General features: G+C 36.6%; 1 protein-coding gene across 3 annotated transcripts in view; it reads left to right on the top strand.

The window, feature by feature from the left end:
• SCLT1 (sodium channel and clathrin linker 1) overlaps positions 1-23,885 on the top strand; it is a 45,106-nt gene extending 21,221 nt beyond the window's left edge. For all 3 annotated transcript variants that reach the window (XM_065634989.1, XM_065634990.1, XM_065634992.1), the window contains 9 exons: positions 1,989-2,087; positions 4,745-4,816; positions 5,469-5,543; positions 6,060-6,205; positions 7,499-7,691; positions 9,065-9,261; positions 19,137-19,215; positions 20,288-20,383; positions 23,141-23,885. In XM_065634989.1, coding sequence (XP_065491061.1) covers positions 1,989-2,087; positions 4,745-4,816; positions 5,469-5,543; positions 6,060-6,205; positions 7,499-7,691; positions 9,065-9,261; positions 19,137-19,215; positions 20,288-20,383; positions 23,141-23,203 — 1,020 coding nt within the window. In that variant the 3' untranslated portion in view covers positions 23,204-23,885. The remainder of the gene's footprint in view (positions 1-1,988; positions 2,088-4,744; positions 4,817-5,468; positions 5,544-6,059; positions 6,206-7,498; positions 7,692-9,064; positions 9,262-19,136; positions 19,216-20,287; positions 20,384-23,140) is intronic.
• The last annotated feature ends 1,485 nt before the right edge of the window (positions 23,886-25,370 follow it).

Genomic DNA, 25,370 nt, shown 5'->3' with positions numbered 1-25,370 from the left:
ACACAGTCCTCAGGGGTACTCGATACAATGAACAGAATGTTCAGAATCAGAATTAAAGATGCTTTTAAATATAGTGCACCTCCGTGTGCAGTTCTGATCAGCCCGTTTCAGTTAAGACATAGCAGAATTAGGCAAGTGCAGGAGGAGTTGACAAGGAAAACTAGACAAGTGGAGAGGCCCTGAAACAAATTTTTCTGTACAATATGTGATTAAACTGTCATAAGATGATGTGTATACCAAAAGTATAGATAGGAAAACAGTCAAATTCATGACAGAACAATCCACCAAAACTACCTAAAGTACAGGGTCTAATCCAGCATGTCTTCATGCATCTACTGATCAAAAAAAAAAAGTCACCCTGTTTTCCCAGTTCTTAACCTTCCTGAAGTATCAGCTGTTTACCCTTTTAGGAGATACGATACAGGGTGTGGTAAACTTTTGTCTAATATGGGTGCTTCGGTGTTTTAATGCCAAGCTTCAGTTTGAGTCAGGCTTTTAGAAATCAAATGAATTGTGTTTACTGGTAAGACAGAACTTTAATGCACATCTGATGACTGTAGACATGAGTAAATGAAACCCAGATTAGTTAAAGTCTGTGGGAATACATGAAGAATCTTAGAATTGATCCTATTTGGGCTAGCATGTTGAACTGTTGAGCAGTTAAGGAGGTCAAGGTTCTCTTTTAGTCTGAAGTTGCTTTTCAAATTTAGGGAGTCGCCTGAGTATCTAAACTAGCTTTTTACTTTTAATTTTTGGAATATTAAAGTTACTGCTGTCTTTTTTGCACTTGCTGATTTCAGCTCTGTGACAAAGGAGGCACACGTGCCTCCTTTTTTCTGGCAGAAAAAAGAACTAACCTCTCTAAGGAGATCCTGCTAGCTTCTGGCCTGCTTCCAGAATATATTAAGATATTGACAAAGCTTGGAGGTTCTGGTCCTTGCTGCAGTTCAACTTCTGTGATTCTTGTTGTACAAAAGAGGATTATCATCTTGCGATAGATAGTCTTTCTTCCCATGTATTTATAGTCATTTAGGAAACCCTTTGGTGACATCTTTTCCTTTTTATAATTTCCTCAACTTTCTGCATCTCATTTGCTTTATGAATTGATCTTCCACAATTCCCTTTACCTGTCAGGCCCTGGTTCAGAAAGGGATGAAAAAATAAGTTTTACATCCTCCTCCTCAAAAAAAAGTCACCCTGTTTATGCATCTACATTTTCTCTAAGTGCCACCTAAGGTTTTTCATCTCTCCCATCAAGAATTCTATATTACCTTCTGTCATCTTTTCAGACCAGCATCTCCTATTATATATTAACATCAGTAGCTTTCTTGCATCCTCCTCAGGAAGGGTTCCTTACGACACCTTTTCCTGTAATTCTCACCATAATTTTATGCTAAAGAGCTCCTTGGTTTATTGTTATCACCATGAAAGGCACTGCATACACATTCCTTAATTGCTTATAATTTTTTATTTCTTCTAAGTTTTCTGGGAGAGAAGTGATTTAGTACAGCAGGCATAAAAAAATGCGTAGCTATATGTAGGAGCGTGTATGTGTGTACAGGTATTTAGTTTCCTAACAGAGAACTTTCTAGGTGGTGGCGTTGGCATTGGTTTTTATTACAGATGCCAGCCCCAAATGGGGCCCCCCCATTGGGGAATAGCCTTGCCTTTTGCTCTGAGTTCCTGTGCTTGCTTCTGTGTGAATCCATGTCCAGCCAAAATCTGAAAGTACCAGTAAGTCCCAGTAGAAAAAGGCATCTACTGACACTAACTTTTTGTGTGGTTCTGGTTTGCAGGAATGTGCATTTAGTGCAAAATGTTCTCACTGTTCTAGTTTTCTTGTTGGGTCTCGATGTCAGCCACTCCAAAGTAAAAAGGAAAAAAGGTTTTCTGAACGGTGGCTATGTGTGGTTTCTGCTCTCAGTGCTACATATGATGTCATGACTGAAATATTATCAGTAGTATTTCAAAGTTGTTGTTTTTTCTAGGCACTGATTGCAGAGAAACAAAAAGAAGAAGATATTAAAAAAATGAAAGATGAAATGTCTCAACTTGCGGAAGATACTGCTGCAAGAATTAGAAAGGAAGTAAGTTGTAATGTTTAGAAGGAATGATTTAACTTTGGGTTAAGTCTGAAAGAAAAGTTTAAATATTTATAGCAAAGTTTCTGTTGTTGTTTTCCAAGAATGTGTCAGAGCGGGCTCAGACACATGTGATTTTAATTGTTAGGATGGTAGTGTCCGTGTGGGTCATGCATTTGCCTCTTGTGTCTATATAGCAGTTCAGATTAGATTCATCGAGCCTTAGAATAGTCACAGCAATGGCAGCTGGCCTCATTTTATGCTAGGGTAAATTTTTAAGTTTGTTACACTCTTTGATATTCTGTGGCTGCTGTTGTGAATGATTTCTGTTGCCTGAACTACTTTCCTGAATAGAGCTTAACTTTGCAAATGTTCTTTCAATGGTTAGCCCTGCAAAGAGTGTGTTGTGTGAGCTGAACAAGTGCCTTAGAGGCTAATGAGGGACAAATGGTAAGATTAGGACTCTTCTTGCCTTTATTTGGGAGTGGGGGAAATACTGAATGTGTAAGAAGGAGAAACAGTTGACATTGCTGTTGAAAACTTAAACCGAAATCTCATCTTACTTGCATAAAGTACATCTCTGCCCATGATTTATGTTCTGCAAAACCCCACAGTAAATGTAAGCAAAGTAACACTTTTTGGTTTGGTGTATCGGTTTTTAAGGAACTAAACAGCTGACTTGCAGTTGAATAGAAACTACTGTAAGTCAGTCCCAAACCAGGCATGAGTCAGTACCCAAGTTTCCCGGATGAAGGTTTGGGGTTTTTTTCCTCCTAGCTTAGCTGTTCGCAGAATAAGGTAAAGGCACTGCATAGTGAGTGTCAAATGATCCAAAAAGGAATTGCAATCTTTGACAGATTAAATATAAAGCCTCTTCTGGAAGTTTATATGAATGATATGCAGAATTCTAATTGCTTTATTTTTTACAGAACTTCGTTGACATTGTAAGAAATTTTAGAGTTAAATGGTTTAAAAATGCTAGTAAATTTGCAAAATAAAAGCCAACATCAATTCATATTAATAAATTTTATCCTATTACAGTAGTTCACAGTACAGTGATGCTATGATAAACAGTTGGGAACATATTTTGGTTTTCCTCAGTGTGAAAAACTATTGATGGTGCATGGTCATATCTTAGAGTGTTTTGATGATATATGTTGCAAGGCAGCATACTGGCATTACTGTACTCTTCAGCGTTGTTATCTAGCCATATATTCTTCCAAGCTAAATGAGCTTCTTAAATCTCTCAATAAGCACAAGTGTCGATGTCTGTGCAGACACTGTGAAGATGTAAGGAATGGCACTTTGATTTCAGAGATTCTGTTCAGTAGCACATCAACAGACTGTGTGTTGTATTGAGATCAAGGAATTTAATTTCTGATACATGGGCTCATCTTGGAAGTTGCTGGTGGAAGCTTATGTATGTTCAGGTGATGGGACCTGTTGAAAGTTACACTTTCTTTTGGCATCTCAGTACTTAAAAATATTCCATATTTAGGCAAGTAAGACTGTTCTACCAAGTACAGCTAACAATCAAAAGGCTCAATATCACAGCACACTTAGAAACCCAAAATTGGCAGAGAAATTAAAAATGTGGTAGTCTCTTTATGATTTTTGTTATTGTCTTTATGAGCAGCTGAAAAAAATGAAGCTCTTCTGATAAAAGACTATTCACAAAATTAATTTATTTCATGTTATCCCATCTGCAGACTAATATACCTAGAGGTCCACAATAATTATCTGCAGGTCAAAGAGACTTGCTTTATTTTATGGCAAAGTCCAGAGGAAATAAAAATTTGTTACAGGCATGTGTTGCCAATGTCTTCTTTCTGTTGCAAGTGGACAACAATGTACATCAGTCGTCTCATATGCAGATTTCCAGTGGTGTAACTTATTTTTTCTTCCTTTCACTTTCATCGCTATGACATGATGTGTGTATGGACTGTATAGGGATGAAATTATTCTTTTTCTTTCCAGTCCTTTCATTTCGAGAGGTTTCAGGAAGATAGTACCTAAATTTTCAGAGCCCTTAAAATTAGGATAAAGATGGTTTGTGCCTTCTATCTGGTGGTTACCGGAAAGAATCACAAAAATTGTGTGAATTACTTAAAACTGCAATATTTAATGTCATACATGGTTTGGAGAAGGTGCAGGAGTAACTGGGATAACCACTCAGTCTAGTTGTGACAGTGATGTACTAATCAGAAGTTAGAAATTAGAAATGCCCTATTTCTTATTTTGAAATTATCTCAGTAAAAGTGAATATATCAAAAGCATTTTAAAAAGCGTTGTCCTGCTTCTCCAGCTACAATATTAACAAGTACTACTTTTGTTATGTGATCTAAAAAGAATGTTACACAAATTGCAAATATCTTGCACCTGGTGGGCAGCAGCTTTCCTGATAGTCTTATTGTTGTTTTTCAAGGGCCTTATTGTGATGTCTTCTTTTCTGCTTTTCTTCCTAAATACCCTCAGTTAAAGTAGTACGTATTGATAATAAACATTCTTCTAACATTTATACAGTAAGATTTGTCAGTTATTGCAGTCCCATATATTTTCATATTTATATACCTGCACCACATATAGGCAATATATATAAAAAGAGGATGGAAAAATAGTTCACGAGATTGATTTTTTTAGTTGTACTTTGTTTTTGATCACAGGTAGACATTGTAAAGAAGCAATATAATGTGCGGATTTCTCGACTAACGGAAGAACTTTCAGGTCTTCAGATGGTATGGTGTTGACTGATGAAGGTGGTTTTGATAGCAAAATGTTTGAGAGTTCTAGGTTTTGGTTATCAAGTAAGATACTAAATTCAGGTAAAAGTCAACTATGGCTAATTGTTTAGGACTGAGCTTTACTACTGTATAGCACTTTATGTCTTAAATGGAACACTTAATGGAACATACGGTGTCTTTTCTGTCACTTGACAAAAGTGACTGTGTGCGGTGTCTTTAACAGTCAGGGCAGAGATTCATAAAGCACAGAAAGTTCAGTATTGCATATATATGGTTGAGAATGTAGAAATGAAGTATATGAAATGAAGTATGCTAAGAGAAAGTCTGTGCATCAGAGTCATCATGTTCTTGAATCATTGAGGAAGGAACTTGTAACAAATTAAATGGGAGACCAAAAGAGCTTGGTGTATATGCCCCTATTTATGGGTTAAATTTATGAAAACAGCATTTCATTTAATGTGTCTTGGTCTGTATAGTGAATGAGACTGATCCTATAGAGAAAATAATCAGGAGGTAAATATAATCAAATGCCTATGCACCAGTGACTAGAATTACATTTACAATGGCTGGGTTTTGAGTTTGGCATTTCTTGAATTTTTGAGATTTTTTTTTTTTAGATTTATTTTAATATGACTTTTAAAACTAGGAATGTGGAGAAAAACAGAGTCAGATTGAACGTGCCATTAGAGAAAAGAGAGCAGTGGAAGAAGAGCTTGAAAAGGTAAGGCAATTGCATGCATTTTGACATCATGTTTAAGATCTCTTTTCAAAAAGAAAAGTGATGTTGATTTTTCCCACTTCTCATGGATTTTTTTGTTCCTTTAATTTTCTTATTTTATTTTTTGGGTAGTTTTTCTTAATTGTAAATTTTCATGTTATTATTTCAAGGTTGTTTGTGGGGTTTTTTTTAATCCGGAAAGCATTTTAAAGCAGTAATACTAAACTGATAAAGAGGGTTCTTTGAAAAGTGTAAAAAGTAACAGGAGAGATGTTTGACGTAATCCAAAAGAATGTTGGTACATGTTCCAGTTAAACTTCAACTCAGTAGACAGAAAACTAAATGAATGCGCGATCTTTGAAAACTTTTTTCCAAGTAGCACCAACAATGATAGGAATTAAGTTTTGTTTTAAAACACTGGAAAATAGGATGCAACGAAGAGTAGCCTCCTCGTCAGTACTACACTGCTGATCACCAGTGCAAGGTAAAGATGATCTCACATGTAAGTTTATTCTTCAGGTTTACAGGCAAGACAGAGGATATGAATCTGACAGTAGAAAACTAGAGCAACTGCATCAGAAATATTTACTTGCAGAAGCTACCAAATGTGACCTTCACCTAACTCTGCAGACAACACAAAATAAACTGAAACAACTGGAAATGAAGTAAGGAATGGATGTTACAGAAATTGGAATGGAAAATAATGGAAATTATTTCTGACAAATTGTTGAATATGTGTTAGGTTTTTGTAATGTGGTTTTAACCAGTAGCCAGAATAGTACAAAATTACCGTAATTCTGAAGCAAGGGCAATTATGATTCACTATAAAAGTATTAAAGGAGATAACACGCTAAAGAATCCAAGGGTTTCTTTAAAAGATGTGAACTGCAAGCAGTTGTTTGACAAAAAAATGAAAAGAGGTGTATATTATTTTGAATCTTACTGCATTTTTCAATATTGTTTGTAGGAAAAGTTACTCTGAAATATTTGGACAGAATTTATTACTTCATAAATTCACCTACAGTGTGGTATCTCCTAGTATGTGCAGAAACACTTTATGTTTACATAGCATACTGAATTTCAGGTCTGTATTCAGAGCTAACAGATGTTATTGCAGTTCAAATAATATTATACAATGGTAAAAACTACAATATGGTACACATTTTTAGACCAGGTTGGTTTTTTCAGCATGAAAACTGTAGGATTCTCTAAAAGCTTCAGTCATTTATGTACTCTGCTGATCGTAAATCCTGTCACGTCACCAGAATAATCCTCAGTTGGGAATCTGGAAAAGTTAAGAAAATAAAAATCTTCTGTTTCACGTTGTCATTTTCCTGAGCTTGCTGCAACATTAGATTGTCTTTATGAATTCCCTTTGCTGAGTTGTGTATGGTTTTAGCTGTCAAGCCCATAAAATGCGCTGAGCTGATAACAAACTTTGAGGAAGAAACAGGGGAACAGCTGTACAGGGTCAGCCCCAAGATCTGACCTAATATATCACAGAATCACAGAATGTTAGGGATTGGAAGGGACCTCAAAAGATCATCTAGTCCAATCCCCCTGCCAGAGCAGGAACACCTAGATGAGGTTACACAGGAAGGCGTCCAGGCAGGTTTTGAATGTCTCCAGAGAAGGAGACTCCACGACCTCCCTGGGCAGCCTGTTCTAGTACTCCAGTCACCCTCACTGAGAAGAAGTTTCTTCTCTCATTTAAGTGGAACCTCTTGTGTTCCAGCTTGAACCCGTTACCCCTTGTCTTACTGTTGGTTGTCACCGAGAAGAGCCTGGCTCCATCCTCGTGACACTCACCCTTTATATATTTATAAACATTACTGAGGTCACCCCTCAGTCTCCTCTTCTCCAAGCTAAAGAGACCCAGCTCCCTCAGCCTTTCCTTTTTCTTTAGTTCTGGAGTTGTTCAACTCTTGAGTTCCAACAAGACTTTTCTTCTCTTTCAGCTATGAGGAAGAGAAATCTCGTTGCCAGGAAGTTGTCTCTAGATGGGAAAGCACTCTGGCTTCAGAAAGAGAGAAGAGTGTCTTCATCAGTGAAGACAGGCTAAAACTTCAGCAAGAGAATGAGCAACTGCAAAAAGAAATGGAGTGCTTGAGAAAACTGGCATCAGAGGCTCAACGAAATGCTAAAATAAAGGTATGGTTTATATGTTATTTTTTTTAATGTAAGACTGACATTTGCTTAGTAAGGCAGCATTTCTATGAGAAAATAATCGAAAGTTTAAATGAAGGATGAAAGTTTCAATTATGCTTCCTGGTTTCTGCTTAAAAATAATTTTGTTGTAGCATTGTGTGTCCTCAGAATCTCTTGAGTAACTCAATCTCTGCTAATTGAATTGTATTATTATGTCTTAAGTTCTGTTCGTTAAGAGGACCCCAATTGTTCTTTGCTTTTTGTAAGATAAAAAGAATAACATAATAACTTATTTTCCTTTAAGCTTCCTTCACTTATTCCAGTGCCAGGTCTTCATTTATCTACTGTCTTTAATGTGTTAGGAATCCCTGTGTGACTTTCAGTCCAGGATGTTCCTCTACTTCTTAGTCCACCACATTGTCAGAGCAGTGCGTAACTAATACATAATTTAATAGTATGGTTATCGAACACTGGTTCTGTATTTTCTGGACAGAGAATATATTTCTATAGGAGTAGTTGCAACCAAGATAATTAGCTGAAAGACGGATGTTCTTTTTGAATGTGTTCTGTTAAATGCAACTGAACAGACTGCAGGTGGGATAATGACTTAATAGTAACCTCAGCAGATTCATGGTACCTTTGGCTTCTGAAGGGACTAACAACTTTGATCCTTGATGTGCTTTCTAAACAGAGAAGACTGGTACTTTCCGTTTTGCTCTTAACTCCAGGCGTATAAAAGTATTGAAAAAGGATCTAAGAATCCACAGCAATGAAGGTGAATTCAGTGAACAATTTTACAAATTCTGAATGGGAACCATCTCAAATCCAGTTACCACTTGCACCACAAGCTAAAGGAAGCAGTGAAATTAAACAGGAAATCTAGTTCCAACTCCAGAACCCTTTGGTCAAATGTAATTTAACAGCAAAGGATCAGAGTCTTGAAAAATATATATACCACATCTTTTGTCTATCTCATTTTTAATCAGACAGGCTTCCATCATAGTCGCAGATAATATATATTGCTTGCTTTCATTTTCCTCTGATGTACAAAGGATTTTAGATGCAGTTAAGAAATTCCTAATGCATTTAACTAGATGAAAAAGAAAGAACGTGTTTCTGTGGAGAAAACACAAGGGAGAAGGATAAAGATTATTTACAAAAATAAGCATACACAGCTCATTATCCTTTATTGTCAGTTGTACTATTTGCTTAAATTGGCTCTGGGAACATGCATCTATTTGAGCATATAATTACAAGTTTAATTATTGTATGTTACACGCTTTCAACAAATGGTTATAAATTTAACTCAAGTGTTATAAAAAAGAAAAAGTAACAAATGAGAGACTTGATTGTGCCCTATTTGTACTTTTTCCTAGATAAGCACAATGGAGCATGAGTATGCTCTGAAAGAAAGTGGGTATGAAGCTCAACTTAAGGAAATGGAAGACACCAGTCACAAGTCTACTGCTGAACTTAGACGTCTGTTACTAGCTCAGCAAAAAGCAACAGTTCGGTGGAAAGAAGAAACAAAAAGTCTTACTGAAACTACAGAAGCCAGGATCTCTAAGCTAAAGTAAGTGCAGTTTAGTTCCTCTTCTGGAAGCTGTGAACAGTTGTAGTTACTGTTTGGTGTATGGCAGGAGACCTGTGGTTGAAAACCATGAAGAGCAAACGACCCAGATTAGATGACATGCTTGCAGCAAAACAAGAATGTTGTAAGAGAACTTCCGATGCTCTTCATGAAGTTAGCAGCTAAGCAGTGAAGTAAAAATTCTGCATCTTGTTAATGTGTGTGAATTTTGTAATGACAAAAAGTAAATTGAAGATATTCTTTTTAATTTTCTCTTTCAAGATACTGTGTGCTCAATTTAGAGAATTTTAGCTTTGGATTATGAAAACTCCTGTATTTCTAGCTGTTCAGAACAGTCACCATAAAATCAGCTGTGGAGTGAATCTCCAGATTTCTGAAACACACTGCAAAAACCTATTGGGACACACATCTAATGCTCTTTTCTGAGCAGTTGCTGTCATAAATGAGGATACAAATGAGTTGTGTGATTGCCCTAAGCAAAAATATGGTATTAACTCTGTTTTTCTCTTAATTCCTACTGGTTGCCTGGTAACTTATTCCCAGCACAGAATAAAGGAATATTTTCAGTTTTGAAAGGGCATAACAACAAGGGCATCTCACCAAACAGATAGAGATTACACACCATTCCTAGATGCTGGGATGGAGCCTGCGAGCCTATGTTCAGAGAGACATCAACTGGTTTAGAGAGGACAGTGGAGTTACTGGAAATGAGTGGATGAGAAGGAAGTCTCTCAATGAGAAATTAGCCTTTTGCAAGTTATGTTTGAAACAAATTCTACAAACTTATCTTTGTTTTAAATACATACTGCTACAGGTAGTGTTTCCTTCTACTTCGATGTTAATATCCATTAAAAATGTTACGAATCCACACTGAGCAGTTTATGAAATAAGCAGATATGGCATCTACATTCATCTTGGTTTTCCTTGTCAGTGTGTGGACACGTTGCACAGTGTTAATGTAAATGAATTGATCTGTGCACAGTGCATTTGTAGTGACTTTTTGGGTATTGCCTTCCTCCACCTCAGCTTCCGCACAGGTCTCGTCTTTGGCTGGCAAGTAGCAGCCAAACTGTGGCTACACTCACTCTGGTTGGCCAGATAGTTGGTGCTTACAGGAGGCAAAGTTTTAAACAGACTTTCTCTTAGCAGAAGTAAAGATATTTGTTTGCCTCATGCTTCATTTGATTTCTAAGCTCAGGAGTCTCTGTCAGATCGAATAGCCTATAAATTAGAGATTAAATAAGCCTGATATTTTTATGGAACTTCTAAGAGGTTTGTGTCCTCAAGATCTCTTCCTCTCCAAAACCGGTTGAAAATTAGAGGAGACTGTCAGACAGTTACACAGCAACTTCTAAACTAGGAAGCCTGATTTCATGAGTCTCATTTCTTTAAAATAAAAATGGTTAGAGAAGAATATAATAATGTTGTATGTATCATTGTCTTTTAGGAAGTGCATTCAGTGTTTTTTAGAAGAAAAATTCGGAGTGTGCAGCTCTGGTTAATTTGAGAAATTTGAAATGACCCTTTAGTCACTTGAAGTGCAGCATGCGCTCATGTATAGTACTTGGACTGATTTTTACAAGTTGCTTGCTATCATTTAACAAGGAAGCAAAGTTTTTGCCCTGTTAAAACTGGAAACCTGTGAATTCTAGCTTTTATTTCCTTTGGAGTAATCTTTGAATTTTTCAGGTTTTATTATAATGGCTTACATATTCTCAGCTCCAACCATAATGTTTCCAGTATTCTCTGCGATTTTTTGCATCACAACTTTTTAAGCATAGCTCGTTCAATGCCTATGGTGTGAGTGGGCTTAGAACCCAAGTACAACAAATCTACCCTACCACTACTCTAACTTGGTTTTCCATCTTTTTTAGAGAATTTGAATATGACCTCCAGTTAACTTCAGAAGTAGCAGTCTCATATGTAGGAGTTCTTCCCTTTGAAACTAATTTCATTCCTCTTTAAAGTGACAGTGTCTATTCTGACTAGTTGTACAGACTGTCCAAATAGAGGAATGCTTATGAGTTTCATCCTGCTTCAAATACAAGAATGATAAAACATTTATTGATGACCTTTCTGTTTTACTAGCAGCTTCACTGATCTGCCTAGAAAGGCTTTCATTTTTTTTTTTCAAATGTTCCTTTTCTATGTGTTTAGAACACTCTGTAGTAGTAGTGGATTGTTACCTATGATAACTAGTCCAGTTTGAATTTTTCAGATAGATCAAAATCATACTAAATGCAAATTGAGATAATATTTTTGCCCATTTTTCTAGAAAATCAAGTACTACATAATCACTCTGGTCATTGTCACCTCTCCTAACCAAACAGTTTTGGCTTTTTTACCTTATCTGTCCAGATGTGGACTGGCTTATTTTGCCTTAAAATATACTGCATTTCTCAGAAATTACTACAGAGTTCTTTAAAAAGGCAAAAAGTCTCTTTCAGAAGTCATCAGATTATTCAGCATATCTGTGAGACACTGGAAGCTGTGCTTGTTCACTGACAGTTCTAATGCTATCGCTTCACTGTAATTAGCTGGGTCTTACTAATGCTTTTTTGACATCTTTTGTAAATGCAGTAACTAGAGAAGAAAAATATAGCGTTTTCATTCTGAGGTAAACGTAAGCTGTTAAACTTGTAGTTTATTTTCTGTAAATGAAACTACAAAACCTCTCACAGCTGAGCATCTAGGTTCATAACTAGATCCTGAATTTGGTTCAGCAGCTTCCAATTAAAAGGGAAAAATTGCAGACTTCCAAAACAATTAAAATTTTCTGTGAAACAGCTGCTTTTGTTCGTAAAGCTTTAATGTTCAGTGTTAAAATGTTGTTATACTGGACCAAAAGCTTTAGACCTTCTTTATCTGCAGCAAGATGCTGACCTAGAAAATATATCAGATGTCAGAGGAAGTCTGTTTTGTGAATCTGCGTGGAAAAATAGGTAGTAAATTTTGAAAATGTCCCTGTTTATGTGAGAGACTGCCTATGTGGCATCATCTGGAAAACTCCTGCAATAACCCAACATCCTGCATCAGAGAATACTGCCTGATGAGCAGAAGAGAAAAAACACTCATCTTATATTCGAAACTGTAAGTCTACACTAAGTCCATGATTTTCTGTCACTTCAGTAGATATTTTGGTGCAAGTCTAAAAGCAAAGTCAGTTACTTTTTAAGAGGATTTGATAGGTGATGCTTTTTTGTACTGTATAAGCTAAAAGCAGAAGTTTTTATGGGGCAATATCTGCCCCATAAACAAGGAGACTGGCAATAAAAGCAAGTTCGTTCTCTGCTAGAAGGTCGTACTTTAAAGTGACGTAAGGAATTTCATAATTACATCTGTGCAGTGATGCTCTGATATTACGGTGATAAATAGCTGTTACAGAACCTTTAAGTATTATCTAGAAAATTTAAAACCAGCTTATTTTTCATGTTCTATGCATTACCAGCTATATAGTGCAGCATGCAGTTGGTGTGGAAATTAGCTGTTACGCAGTAATAGTTATTCAAAGTCCTTGCTCATATTATAAATTAATAATTATCATATTTTAATCCTATCACAATAACATTTTGAGTAACTGGTTTGCATGCAAGTATAGAATGGCAAATCAGTTCTTATTTTGTTATCATAGAAAATAAAGTTGCTGATTTATTTAAAAAGCAAAATAATTTTTCAGCAAATGCATTTATCATAGAAATACCAGCAAGACCACTAAATAATAGACTGATACTAAGTAAAGAGGATCTATTGAATTAAAGGTTCTGTTTGAAAGTCCTCTTGAGGCTAATGCAGAAAATTGTATTGCCAAGCCTTATAGCAGGGTCCAAGTGAAGAGCCAATGTTGACCCAACTTTCCTATATACATGCATTTTTAAGTTTATGTCATTTTGAGGGGGTTAGTTAAGCTGTGAGCTTGTAAGGAAAAATTAATATCTTCATTAGAAACATCATCTTATCTTGACTGGGCAGCAGGGCTATGAACTTAGATGCAGATAGCAACATACCTTTTTCAGATTTAAATTGAGAGCTTTCCAAGATAGCAGCGTATCATGGTTATTTAGTGCATTTTGAGGACAGTCTGAGACATTCCTTTGCACTTCATGAAGTTGCTGTTTGATATATTGGATTCATGTAAACATATGAGCAAATACAGAGATTGTGTTGGTGACATACAGCAGAATTTCAGGTTTTAATAAGAATTATTACTTCTACAGCGTAGTAATGTGCTTTACAGGTGAATGTTTTTCAGGAAGTTATAAACTTTCTTAGGAAGTCATATCCATGTATACGGGGGAGGTAGTTTATATTGCATTTCACCAGAAGTTTACTGTTAGTGCAGCTCTCATTGAGTCAGTGTCCCATTTGTTAGTGTAGGTGTTTCCCATTGCTTGGCCTTAGATTCATGATCTGTTGCTGGTTTTCAGTTCTTTCCTCATTACTTTCATTTTCCATGTGAAAGGTGTCTGAAACATCTTGGCTTCCTGGCTAACTCCCCAGCAGCAGCTGTTAACTTTTCCATATTCTGTGCTGCTCATTTGTCATCTTCTCAGTCTGCAGTGTTTTGTTTGTGAAGTGTAATACATGGGCATAAAGGCAGCATTACATAAATACTTTTAAGAATTAAAATGACATCAGCAAACATTTTTATTGGGCGATTTGTAATTTTAGAAAAATTAAGAAGGAAAAGTAATTTTGCAACCTGTAACAGTAAAGCAGAGTGAAGATTTTTTTAAAATCATACAAGAATCTAGTAGATCAGTGACAAACTTGTAGATGAAAATGTTGATAAATAAGTTGATACCTTCAGGCTTCACTGAAAATTATTCTGTGCTTTCTTGGACATTTGGGTCTCAGTTCAAGTTAAACGTAATCGCTGCCTATAAAACTGAACTTGAAATTAAAAACCAGTGTTGAAATAGTAGGTAATGCATTGAATACTTGTAGACTAAATTCCACCATTTTCTTCATAAAAATGCATTAGTCTTCACTTGAAAGAAGAGTTTTCTTCCTTTGAAGGATCTTAAGATGCTCTACACTTTTAGAAGGATTTATTGGTAATAGACCTCACCTGCACATAGCAAAACTGGTTCCTTGCCCTCTTGCATCGATACACTTGTGCCAAATGTCAATCTTGAAGGTAACTAAGAAGGTCAGTGCTTCTTGCAACATAGGTCAGTGTTCCAAATAAAAACCCTGCTCTTGGCAGCATGACTAACAACTCATTACTACTAGTGTGAAAGGGGCTTAAATGGAAAATAGTAAGGAGAGAAGTATAGAAATTCTATAAAACTAGCAAACTTATTTCCAAAGGTAGGTAGTTCAAAAAGAGCTTTTAAGTCTTGATGAATAATTTAACTATTATATGTTCATTAATTCATTAACTGACATGAGTTTCTATTTGGTATTTTTATCCCCCTATATCTGGAACTTTAAGTGATCTAAATAACGAAATCAGAATTAGGTATATGTTAAAAAAAGGTATTTTGGTCTTCAGTATCACTTCTTCTCCACAGATGTGTGTGGAATTTGATAAGAAATAGAAGCAACCCATGTTGTTGTTGCTCATCTACAGGGTGTAGACCTTCCAACTGTAAACTTGTAAGCTCTAAGATCACCGTCAGTTTGAATGTCCCAAAACTGCAAGGCATTTACGTGATCTGCCCTTGACGGCTGTAGTAAAGTAACAGTATCAAGTGCTTCCAGCCTCTTTTTCATTTGTCTTCATTTGAAAGAATTTACTTTTACAAGAAATGAGGAATATGTACACATACTTTTACAGGCTCTTGCTTTCATTGAAATAGTATAATCTAGAAAAGCGGTTTCTATAGCCATAGTGTGGGGGAAGAGACTGGGACTGTTCTTATTACCTAACAACATTGTGTTTAAAGCTATATAGTTCTTCAGACTTAAGCTGAGAAAAATAAATGACAGCAGAGATAGAAATAGAAATCAGAAATACCAAAGGAATAGTTAGGAAATTTGTAAATTGGAAGGAAACTTCAGGAACAAGAGAATACAGGATATGTTGAGAAGGGGAGAGAGAGAAAGTTCTGACAACAGAATTTAAGCAAAACCAGGATAATCAGATCTGCCAGTATTTATTAAAAAAAAAAGTAAGTGGAAGACTGTATGCAGATTTAAAAAATAAAGGCAGATAATTCATTCCGTAAAGTCCACCTTGGCTGGTCTGTACTTACATTAACTAGGTCAAACAAATAAAAAAGAGGTCATAATACGAATAGCAATAGATGGTTAATCCCTTCCAATTGGCATATTAGTATTTTTAATAGATTTTTATGTTCTCATCTTGAGAACTAATAAAAGAATTGGGGTAAATTGAGAGGGAATTTGGCAGATATACATAAGCACTTACCAGACTCCTCACCAGTGGCCAACACAAAGAGTACATTTTTGTTGAACATGATTCTGGTTGGACCAGGGATTGGAACAAGATTCACATTGATATGAGAAGTGTCGTATTCAATCAAATGACTGAATTATCCATAGGATGCTGTTCAATGGAGTAGATCTTGAAAACTGCAGATGAGAAAAAAGTAGGTCTTGTAACCTGAAAACTTTACAGGAATTTGACAATTCTTTTAGCTTTGCTATGAATATTACTTTGGTCTATTAGACATGTGGATGATTGCTCAGTTAAGGTACGCTTAAGCCTGAGTAGGGGTAGTAACAGGTATACATAAGTCTGTCTTCTTTTTAGAAATATAAACTGAATCTACAAAAGAAACAGTATATGAAACAATTTATAAATGTTGGCTTAAATGATGAAGAAGATAAGTACTTTAGAAATTACTTTCATGTAACAATGCATTAGAGTAGCTTTAAAAAACTAATTTTAAAATATAATAAAATTTAATACTAATACATGTATGAACAAATTTGTAAATGAATAATCTTAACCATCAGCCACTATTGCCTAGCAGTACGGTATAACTTTGGGGGAAAAAAAATCCAATACATTTTTTGTAACATAAACCAAATAGATTTGAACAACTTATATTGAATGGCTTCATTTCTTTAATATTCACTTGAATTATAATTGTCAGTGCTTTAATAAGGGAATCCTTGCCATATTGGTTTTAAATGTGTATACTTTGCTTAAGTCATAATGTTGTTCTCACCTGATTGCAGCTATTTCAGGTGTCTGTTCCAATTTCTGCTTCCGAAACATTTCTGTGTCATAGTTGGAGTCCCTGACCCATCGGTAGCCATGTCTGATTTGGGGAGTTCTCAGTTTTGTCTTTTCTATAATTGAAAAGAATCTGCCTCTGAAGAATGACCTTTGTTGGTGCGTGTGTGCGAAGCATTGGCCACGACTGCCTTCTCCTCCCTGCGTCCTGTACAGTGCCTTGCGGGATCACACAGCATCTTGAGATGAACTTTCCTCAGTTTCTAAAACATTATTCTTGGCTGCACTTCTGTAATGTTTGGCAGCCATAGCTGCTTATTTTAAGATGTTCATTAAAGAAAAAAATTAACAGGATGAGAGACAGCTGCAGGTACCAGCAGTATACAAAATTCATAATTACTAAGGCTAACTGAAGCATATTATAGTATAATTCAACTGAAAAAACAGCTGGCACGTGCTATATTTGTCATATGAGAGCTTTGCAGAATGTACTTGCTACAGCTGGCGGATTTATCACCCGTCTGTCAAAATACCGAAAGCTCACCTTTTGTTTCCTCCTCACTTAACAAGGACAATATGGAGTAGGGACTGATCTGATTATTCAGCAGTTGGGGTTACTGCTCAGTTTAACATGAAAATCTCATAATGTGTGTTTGGGGGAGGGTTAACAACCAAAGTGAATCACCTGTCTAGCTCAATAGCCATCATTTTTCCTTACGCTTACAAGGTTAAACTGTTTTCTTTAAATACATATTCAGTGTGATGTCATTATAAAAATAGCTTCTTGATACACAGCTGTGCATGAGCCTGTAAACTCTCTTTATGGCCTGTGCTGCTAAGAATGCCAATGCCACACCTCAGGTCAATTATGGGAGACAGATTGATTTCAGTAACTAAGAATTTTTAATTTAAAAAATTAAACTATTTGGATAGTCTTCTAAGATGATGTAACGGTAAAGATGGTTTGTCATAATGTAAGAATTTCCTTATTTTCAAAGCCTTTTTTACTGGTATAGTTAAACTTGAACATAAGCTGCCTAGACACTGTAAGGGGTAGTGTTTGAATAGTTTTCTAGGGAGTTTATTTTGAAAAGGTATCTATGAATAGATACAACAGGAATTGCATAAAATTTCCCGTTTGGTCTATAAAAACTGAACTTTCATGAAACAGGTGTTCATTTGGACTCCCATATTGAAAATTCCTTATCTCGATGTTTGATATTGATTACAGAAGGCAAATTGCAATACTAGTTTGAAGTATTGACATGCTATATTGATCCCGCAATTTTAATCCATCTTTAATTCTTATTTTATATAAAATGTTCACGTGTGGTAACACAGGTATAATCTATATATAATTTTAACTGTTTAACATTGTTTAAGTCTTTGCCTATGTAGTCTTATTTATATAGCAGCTAGTCAAAAGATGCTGAACTGTTTTTATGATATCTACCTGGGAGTGGTTAAAGGGCTTGGTTGAGAACAAGAGAGTGAAAACTACCAGGCAGGTATACTTGCAACCTTCTATTAGCTCATCTGTTGCAACCTTTTACTTCATGTGCCATACAGCCGCTTTCAGTCAAACTTTTATGAAATACTGTTTAAGAGTTTTTAAGAGTAAATAATTGTTGAGAACTAAATGCCATCATTAAAAACAGCAGAGGCTTTTTGAAGATGGAAATGCGAGGTTCCAGTATCTCCTCCGTTACCTCCATTCCCCCAGCGCTGACAAAGGCTTTAGCTTCCTTTACAGTGCGTGTTGTTTCAGCCCTAGGCTGAGCACTACAGGGTAGGTATCACCATTCTGGGCATTGCAATGAGCTATATATTCATGAAGGTGATTGCATTTCAGCATACTCACAAGTTGGGAAGGGAAAAGCAAGTGAGAATAGATTTGAAAATGCTTCTTCACAAATGTTTGAACCTCATCACACCATTTTTTGTGACAGCTGTTGCTAGTGGAACAGAGACTGGTCAAAGGTTAGAGCAGCTAGTTCAGTTTTGCATCTGTTTCTGACTAAAATTACCGAAGTTCAGAGTTTTTTTCCATCTTTGCTCATCCCTCTTTTTCACTGCTTGTGATGACAGAAGGCAAGAGCTGTTTCCTTTGAGTACCAACTCAAAAGATGTCTACCATAGCCCAGATATTTTTTGTCTTTCAATACTATACAAATTTAGGATCGCTAAAACTCATTCAATATAAAAGTAAAAAGAACACTTCAAAGAAGGTGATATTTTCCTTTTCCTCATGATGTGTTACACTGTTCTGTCCCACAACTATAGAACGGTGTGGTTTTGGTTACTTCAAAGCACCTTCATAAATGTCCACGTGGAAATCTGGCTATGGGACACTAGTTAGAATGTTAATCAAAAAGCGGAATGCACTGTGCAAATGCAGCTTATATTCGTAGCGTATTTGATAACGTGCCTATAAAATGAGATTCAATAAACAGAAATAACCTGCAAAATGTCAAATGCTCTTGACAAAGTTCTCTTGATTCAAACAAATACATCTCATTTCTCTGCCATTATAGCTTTGAATACACATCGTGAAGAAGTGCTGTGTAGCGCTTTTAACGTTTTAAGAGCAGCACTGCAATTAAAACTACACCATAAGCCCCTACAATGCAAGAAGGTACCTATGAAATTATATTCCAACAACTGATGTACCACTGTGTGTTAATCAGCATTTTTTTCTTCTGATTAATAGAGGAGAGCTGAGTCAACAAAAACTTCGCAGTCAGGAGCTTTTTTGTCAGCTGGAAATGGCAAATGAAAAGGCAATCGAGGTAAGATAATGACTGACAACTACTTTCAGTTACCACCTGATGCATGCACACTAAGATCTTAACAGAAACCTGTTTAGATGAGTTATGTTGGTGATTTTAAAAAAATTAAGCATGTTTGACAGGAGTAGTCATAGCTAGAAAACCCCCCTGTTTCTGCTGACCGACATGTTCAAATGGCAGGAAGACAAATTAACTTTACTTTCAAATTACATGAACAGGTAAAAGAGAGATCAACTTTCAAAGTTACTAATCTAGCCATTTTAGACGATTCAGGAAATGTTTCTGGAGTCATTTATGCCTATGTAAGCATGTGTACCTCTAAAAAGGAGGAGGCATTGCGTTATGGATAACTATAGCACATGCAGAGAGATCAAATTCTCTGCATACTACATGTATAGTGGAACTTATACTGTATGTGCATATATGCATATAGATAAAACCATTATCCATTAAAGATTAAGTGCAGGGTTGTTTTGGAATGTGCATTGTTCAATAATTAATGGCTTCTTCAGAAGCTGTCCTGTCAGCCTCATAAATCTGGGATAATATCCACTTTAGGATAAGTCCTTTTGTGTTGTTTTTTGTCATGCTGTGTTGTTTAGAGGAGAAAAATGGGGCTGATGTGAGAATAGATTTCTGTAAGTAAAGGGTAGTTAAGAAAGACTTTACACATACCCTTTGATGAAGAGAACAGAAGAAACCTGTAGCAAGAGTATCATGTCATTTGTATTATCTAGTATAATTCTTTCCTTTTGAGTATAGCTAAAACATTTACATTGTGAGATTGTGTAAATTAAATTACATGGATTAAAATGTGAGCTTTTGTGCATCTTTAAGACGGTGAAATGAGTAAAACTTCCTCTGCAGATTACTCTGGTTGGAAAAGTCATATAGTGTCATAGTTGAGCTGGAAATTCTCTATAAATGTGTCAGCAGTATGTCTTCAGTCTTATTGTAAGTGGTAAACTGTTCCACTTCTTAAGTTCGTCTTGTTTTAAAGTTGTTTGCTACAGTATGCATGCATCCAGTACAAAGAACTTTGCATTTCTAATGACATATTTCATTTACACAGGATGAAAAATTAATGATGGAATATCGACAATACATCAATAGGCTTCAAAGGCGACTAAGCCAGGCCGAACAGAGGGCAGCTACAGCATCTCAAAAGGTACAAAACTAACAAAAAAGGGTTATCTAAGTGCATTTTAAGAATCTCACTGAATATTACAAAAATATTCACTTTGTATCATTCCTGAGGCAGAGGTGATAATTTATGTGCAGTATTACTAATATAAACAACAAGCTTGTATTTTAGATGCGTCATCACAAAACTGATGCATATTCAATTAAATGTGGCCTTCTGACAGGATGCTTAAGTGACCGTACAGACTTGTTTATGGAAAACTTGATAGGAATTAAATTTGTGTGGTTCAAAATGTGTGAATGAAGGTGTATGATCATTTCCATACTCAGAAATGGCAGCAAGTTAACGGAGAGGAAAAAAACCTCCCTAAATAACTGCGGCTCCTTTTACATTAAAACAGACCTTTTTAGTTTGGTGTAACCTCCTGCAGCACTCACAAACAATGGCTTCATGGGGTAAAGAGCAAATGTGCTAATTCCTACACCTGTCTCCTGGAGCACCTGATTTACAACAGAGCATATCGTGAGTTGATGGCTGGAGACCTGCGTGTACCAAAATGGTTAGGCAGCACAGCTGGTCGGTGGGAATTCTGTTTGTAGTTTTTTCAGCCGAGTTCATTCCCTGGTCCAGTCCATTGCGTGGCTGCACAGAGAGCGTGGGGAAATGGTGTGCAGTGGTTGCAGGACAGAATTAATTGCATGGACCTGTATAGTGTTCATCAAATTGCAACCTTGAGTCCTTTCTCCCATGTCATGTGAACTCCCAAAGTTGCTAATTTCTTGTCTGTCCACCTGCATTTTGTTAGTAGTCTCCAGTAGCTGTGTCACCAAAGACTGTTGGAGAAGTACTCCCCGCTGCAGGTAGCACCAGTTACTTGTAACAGATGCAGAAAGTCCTGTAATGTCAAAAATACTGAAAATTGTGCAGACAGAATAGGAAATACTTGTTTTTTTCCTGGCCATGGGAAGGGGGAAAGAAGAGATGGTATGGTGGACATATCTCACTACCATAGTGAACATGTCTAGTGCACGTCTCAGTGATTCTGAGACCTTCAGACAGGCTGCGTCTAATAGAGCCATTTATATGCCTGCGACCTCCTTGTGCACCATTGTGATCACTTAACGAGCCAAATTGCTGCTGCCTTCTTTTTTTCCAGTTCTCTTACAACTCAGTTCCAACTTTGAGCAGTATTCTTCAATATTTCTAGACATCAGGGATATTAGGGTTTTCTTCTCTTCAGAAACTTCAGGCTTTAATTGTCTAAACCCTGTGCTACCTATAATTCTGTATTTTTTCTGCTGGACAGTAGGGGATTTTTTCCATCCAGTGTTCCTTTTTTCCACATTATTCAAGCTATACATCTTGAAGCAAATCCCATGCGGGGCTTATACATTGGGTTCACTTATTTGCCAAGCAATTTGATACTCAGGTTGGTCTCCTATTAAGTAAAGGTGGTCTTTCTGCCTCCTAATTTTTTTTACAGTGATTTAGGAAACCCAGCTGCAAACCATAGCTTTTTAATGTGGGTGATCCCATGTGAGTTGCCGAGAGGAAATGTTTGGTTGATCTAAATTGTCCAATTAGGACTAATGGCATTTTTTTCAAACAGCAGTGAATAAATGGGCATAGCTGCCAAGCTACCATAACATAGGCTGTGTTTCCTGGCTCTAAATGCTGTATCATGACAAGGTCTACCCAGCTGGTGAAGATTTGCTCTGAAAGAGTGATTATATTTTTATTATTATTATTATTTTCACCTCCTGTTTGTTATATGGGTCTGTTGAGCTCTAATGTTTCTGCGGTGATATCTTCCTTTAAAAAACATGGTCACATCACTTTTCAAGGGAGTAAACTCCTGGCCTCAGTGCCCATATAGGAGGAGGTCTTGCTGTTCCTGAAAACATGGATGATCAACTGTTCCTCACCAGTCTCCCTCTGAAGGGTAACAGAGATTTGATGTTTAGCAGCTGAATAGTTGTCCAGATCTTATTGCCACTTTACACCTGCCTTGCCCTCTCCAGCTTGGCAGATGTCACTGCTGCCAGCTGTTGGGCATGGCTTCTTTGTAGGCACGTAAGGACTTCTCTGCTAAGCCCCTTCCCCACACATCCCTCATTGCCCCCACAATGTACCAGCACTATTCCCACTAAAGGCTGGAAAAAGGAGCCTCCAGGAGTACTGCTGCAAGACTGTCCAGTCTTCTGAATCTGAAGAAATAAGGTGTTTATTCTCTTCTGGGTCTCAGAAGACCGCATATTCAGGTGTGCTTCCTCAGATTCAGAATGGTAGCTCTTCCCTGTATTTTGAATCTGTAGGTTGAGGGCTACTTTCTGACTTGGGTATCCTCATTACATTATTCAGCTTACTTGTAAAATTAAATCCAATATAGGCTAGAGCTGGACTATTAGGGAGTTCAGAAATTACCTTTTTTTGTTCAATGGCTATAAATTTTAGCTTATTATTAAATAATAGTAATTCAGTAAGAAACGAAACAGGATAATGATTGTAGGGATTTAAAATGTGTGTATACTGTATAAATGTCTTTAAAGTGCACTCCTGCTACTTAACCTTTCATCATCTTTTGAATTCTTTGGCATCTGAAACAAGACAAAAGCAGTAGTCATCTGTCGAGTGCATTGTAAATGCTCCTGTTTACCCCAAATTCCCACTTGCCTGTGCTTGTTCCCTCTTCTTCATGACACCTTCCATATTGAAGTTCTACTGATATTTTGATCTTATGAAACATTTTACAAGAAACTATCTGTTTGTTTCTAATTACAGCTCAGCCTGATAACGACACAGAAGAGAAAAGCTGCTTTCCTGAGGGATCTGGAAGATATTTAAACACATGTATTGTTCATTCATACCATGTTGGGGTTAAGAAGATTTCTGGAGAAGCTTCATATTGGAGCATTAAAATCAAATGCACAGTAAAGCTTGCAAAGCTTAGATAAAATATTTTCTGTTTTATTCAGGTAAGAAAGGGGGTAGCTACTGTATCTGTATGCACAGTAAAGATTGTAAGACAACTGCAAAATGTTAATAAAGTTCTTTAATGTAGAAAATGAAAAAAATCTGATACAGTGCTGTGGCATATTAAATCTTTTTTTGGTCTAAAAACCAGCAGCTGCAACTATGACAGGATTGTGCACAGGGATCAGATACCATTATATTGAAATTCATGAACAGCTTTGCTCCCATACAGTCAATACCTTTAACTTTTCTTTGTAGTGCAGTGACTTGGGAACTTCTATGAGATGTGCTCAGACACTAATTACATCATGAATGTCGAATAGTTGTTGTTTTTATGGTAGGCGTTACCATTGTGAAGTGCCTCCATTGCCTTCCATTTTTAAGAATTCAGTTTGGTTTTCTCTAGGAAACAGTTAACAAAGTGCCACTACAGCTGTTCATGCAGCTGGTTTCTAAGGACCTTAATCTTCTTCAGTTGTCCTGCTTCTTCCTAATTAGCACTTTATAATTTTTCTTTTCTATTGATCTGCTTTCTTAATTTGTATGTCTGGGATCTCCAGTTCTCTATTAGTTTAGTTTGCACAAAGCCAGTGAAGTCATCTGGCTTTTGCATTTTGAAATGTGTGTTTGAAGTCTAGAGATGCCAGTATGTATGTGGGTATCCTCTTGCATACATGGTTTTCTTTGATAGCTAAGCAACTTTCTATAGATTAACACTGGAGCTGAACTCTGTTTTCTCTTTCAGAATATATTATAAACCTTTGATGGGTGTAACCGATTTTGAAGTGCTCCTGTCTTGGACTTAAGTGATGTAATTTCTTGCCCTTCCTTTTAAATATGAAGAGTATAATTCTGGTTTGTAGCTTCTGATTCAGTTGATGGATAACGCTTACCCAATGCTTGATGAAAAGTATTGGACTTACAAACACATATCTGGCGCAGTGGATCTTTACCATGTTTGCATTTTAGAGGACAAACCTGGGTTGATCACCACATGGAAGTAGGAGTTTGTGCCACCTCCTGAAAACGTGGCCGGTCTGTTGAAGTAGAGCCTGCAACATGCATGCAACCTCAAGAAAAAATTCTGCTTATTGCAGAGGAAGTTTGTTACTATTTCCTACAGTTATACACACTTCTTTAGTAGTGCTTTCTCAGTTTGATATATATCTGTATCCATTGTAATCTATTGTTTTGGTAAAAGACTTCAAAGATTTTTCAAAGCAACATGGATACATTGTCCAGAAGTTCCAAACATCTGTTGTAGTGCAATTTTCATCCATCAACTGTGTCTATGATATACAAGGAGGTAACTAGTACCTTATTTTCATTAGCATAATGCACATCTGAGATGATGACAGACCACCTGGAAGATTTTGTGAGAGTTGTTAATCCCATTCACTCCTTAAACAGATGCTCTAGCTGTGAAGTGAAAGCCAGCTGAAAATACCAGGTAAACTGTATGTTTTTGAGCAATGGTATTTGTGTATTTGGTCCCTGAGGCACAGAAGGGCACCTGCTTGGTTCCCTTCTAATTACAGGAATATTCATTTCAACTTGTGGTGTAGCTGTTGTGTAACCATTATTTGCCAGAATGAGTTGTGCTGATGACACAAGCACCTAATAGTAAAGGGGCAGCAAAGCAGTTACGGTAGATGAAACAGGAAAGAAAAAGATTTCCCCCTTTCATCTGTCTGTCTAATCCTCCGAGCAGCTAGAAATTGATCAAATACATCTGTCTGAACCACAAAAGAGAACGTGGTCAAGTTAAGCTCATCACTCTACCACCACCTCCTTTCATTTCCATTTGGCTTGTAGAGGAGGCTGCTGGCATGTTCCTCACAAGTTGTACTTTCACAGCAAAGGCATTTGTGGAGGCAAATAAAACTTGAGGCTTGCTGGTTAGTTAAGTTTTGCTTTTTCCCTCATGATAAGAGATTGTTTCATGGAATTCAGCAGCAGGCTTTCAACCATCTGTTTTGGTGGTTTTACATTTATTTCTATTGATGTATTTCTTGTCACTCTTCCATTGAGAAGTTTT

Source organism: Caloenas nicobarica, chromosome 4 (assembly GCF_036013445.1).
Source record: "Caloenas nicobarica isolate bCalNic1 chromosome 4, bCalNic1.hap1, whole genome shotgun sequence".
NCBI classification, from domain to species: domain Eukaryota; kingdom Metazoa; phylum Chordata; class Aves; order Columbiformes; family Columbidae; genus Caloenas; species Caloenas nicobarica.
Note: the sequence above shows the minus strand (reverse complement) of the source record. Positions and strands in the feature narration are given on the sequence as shown.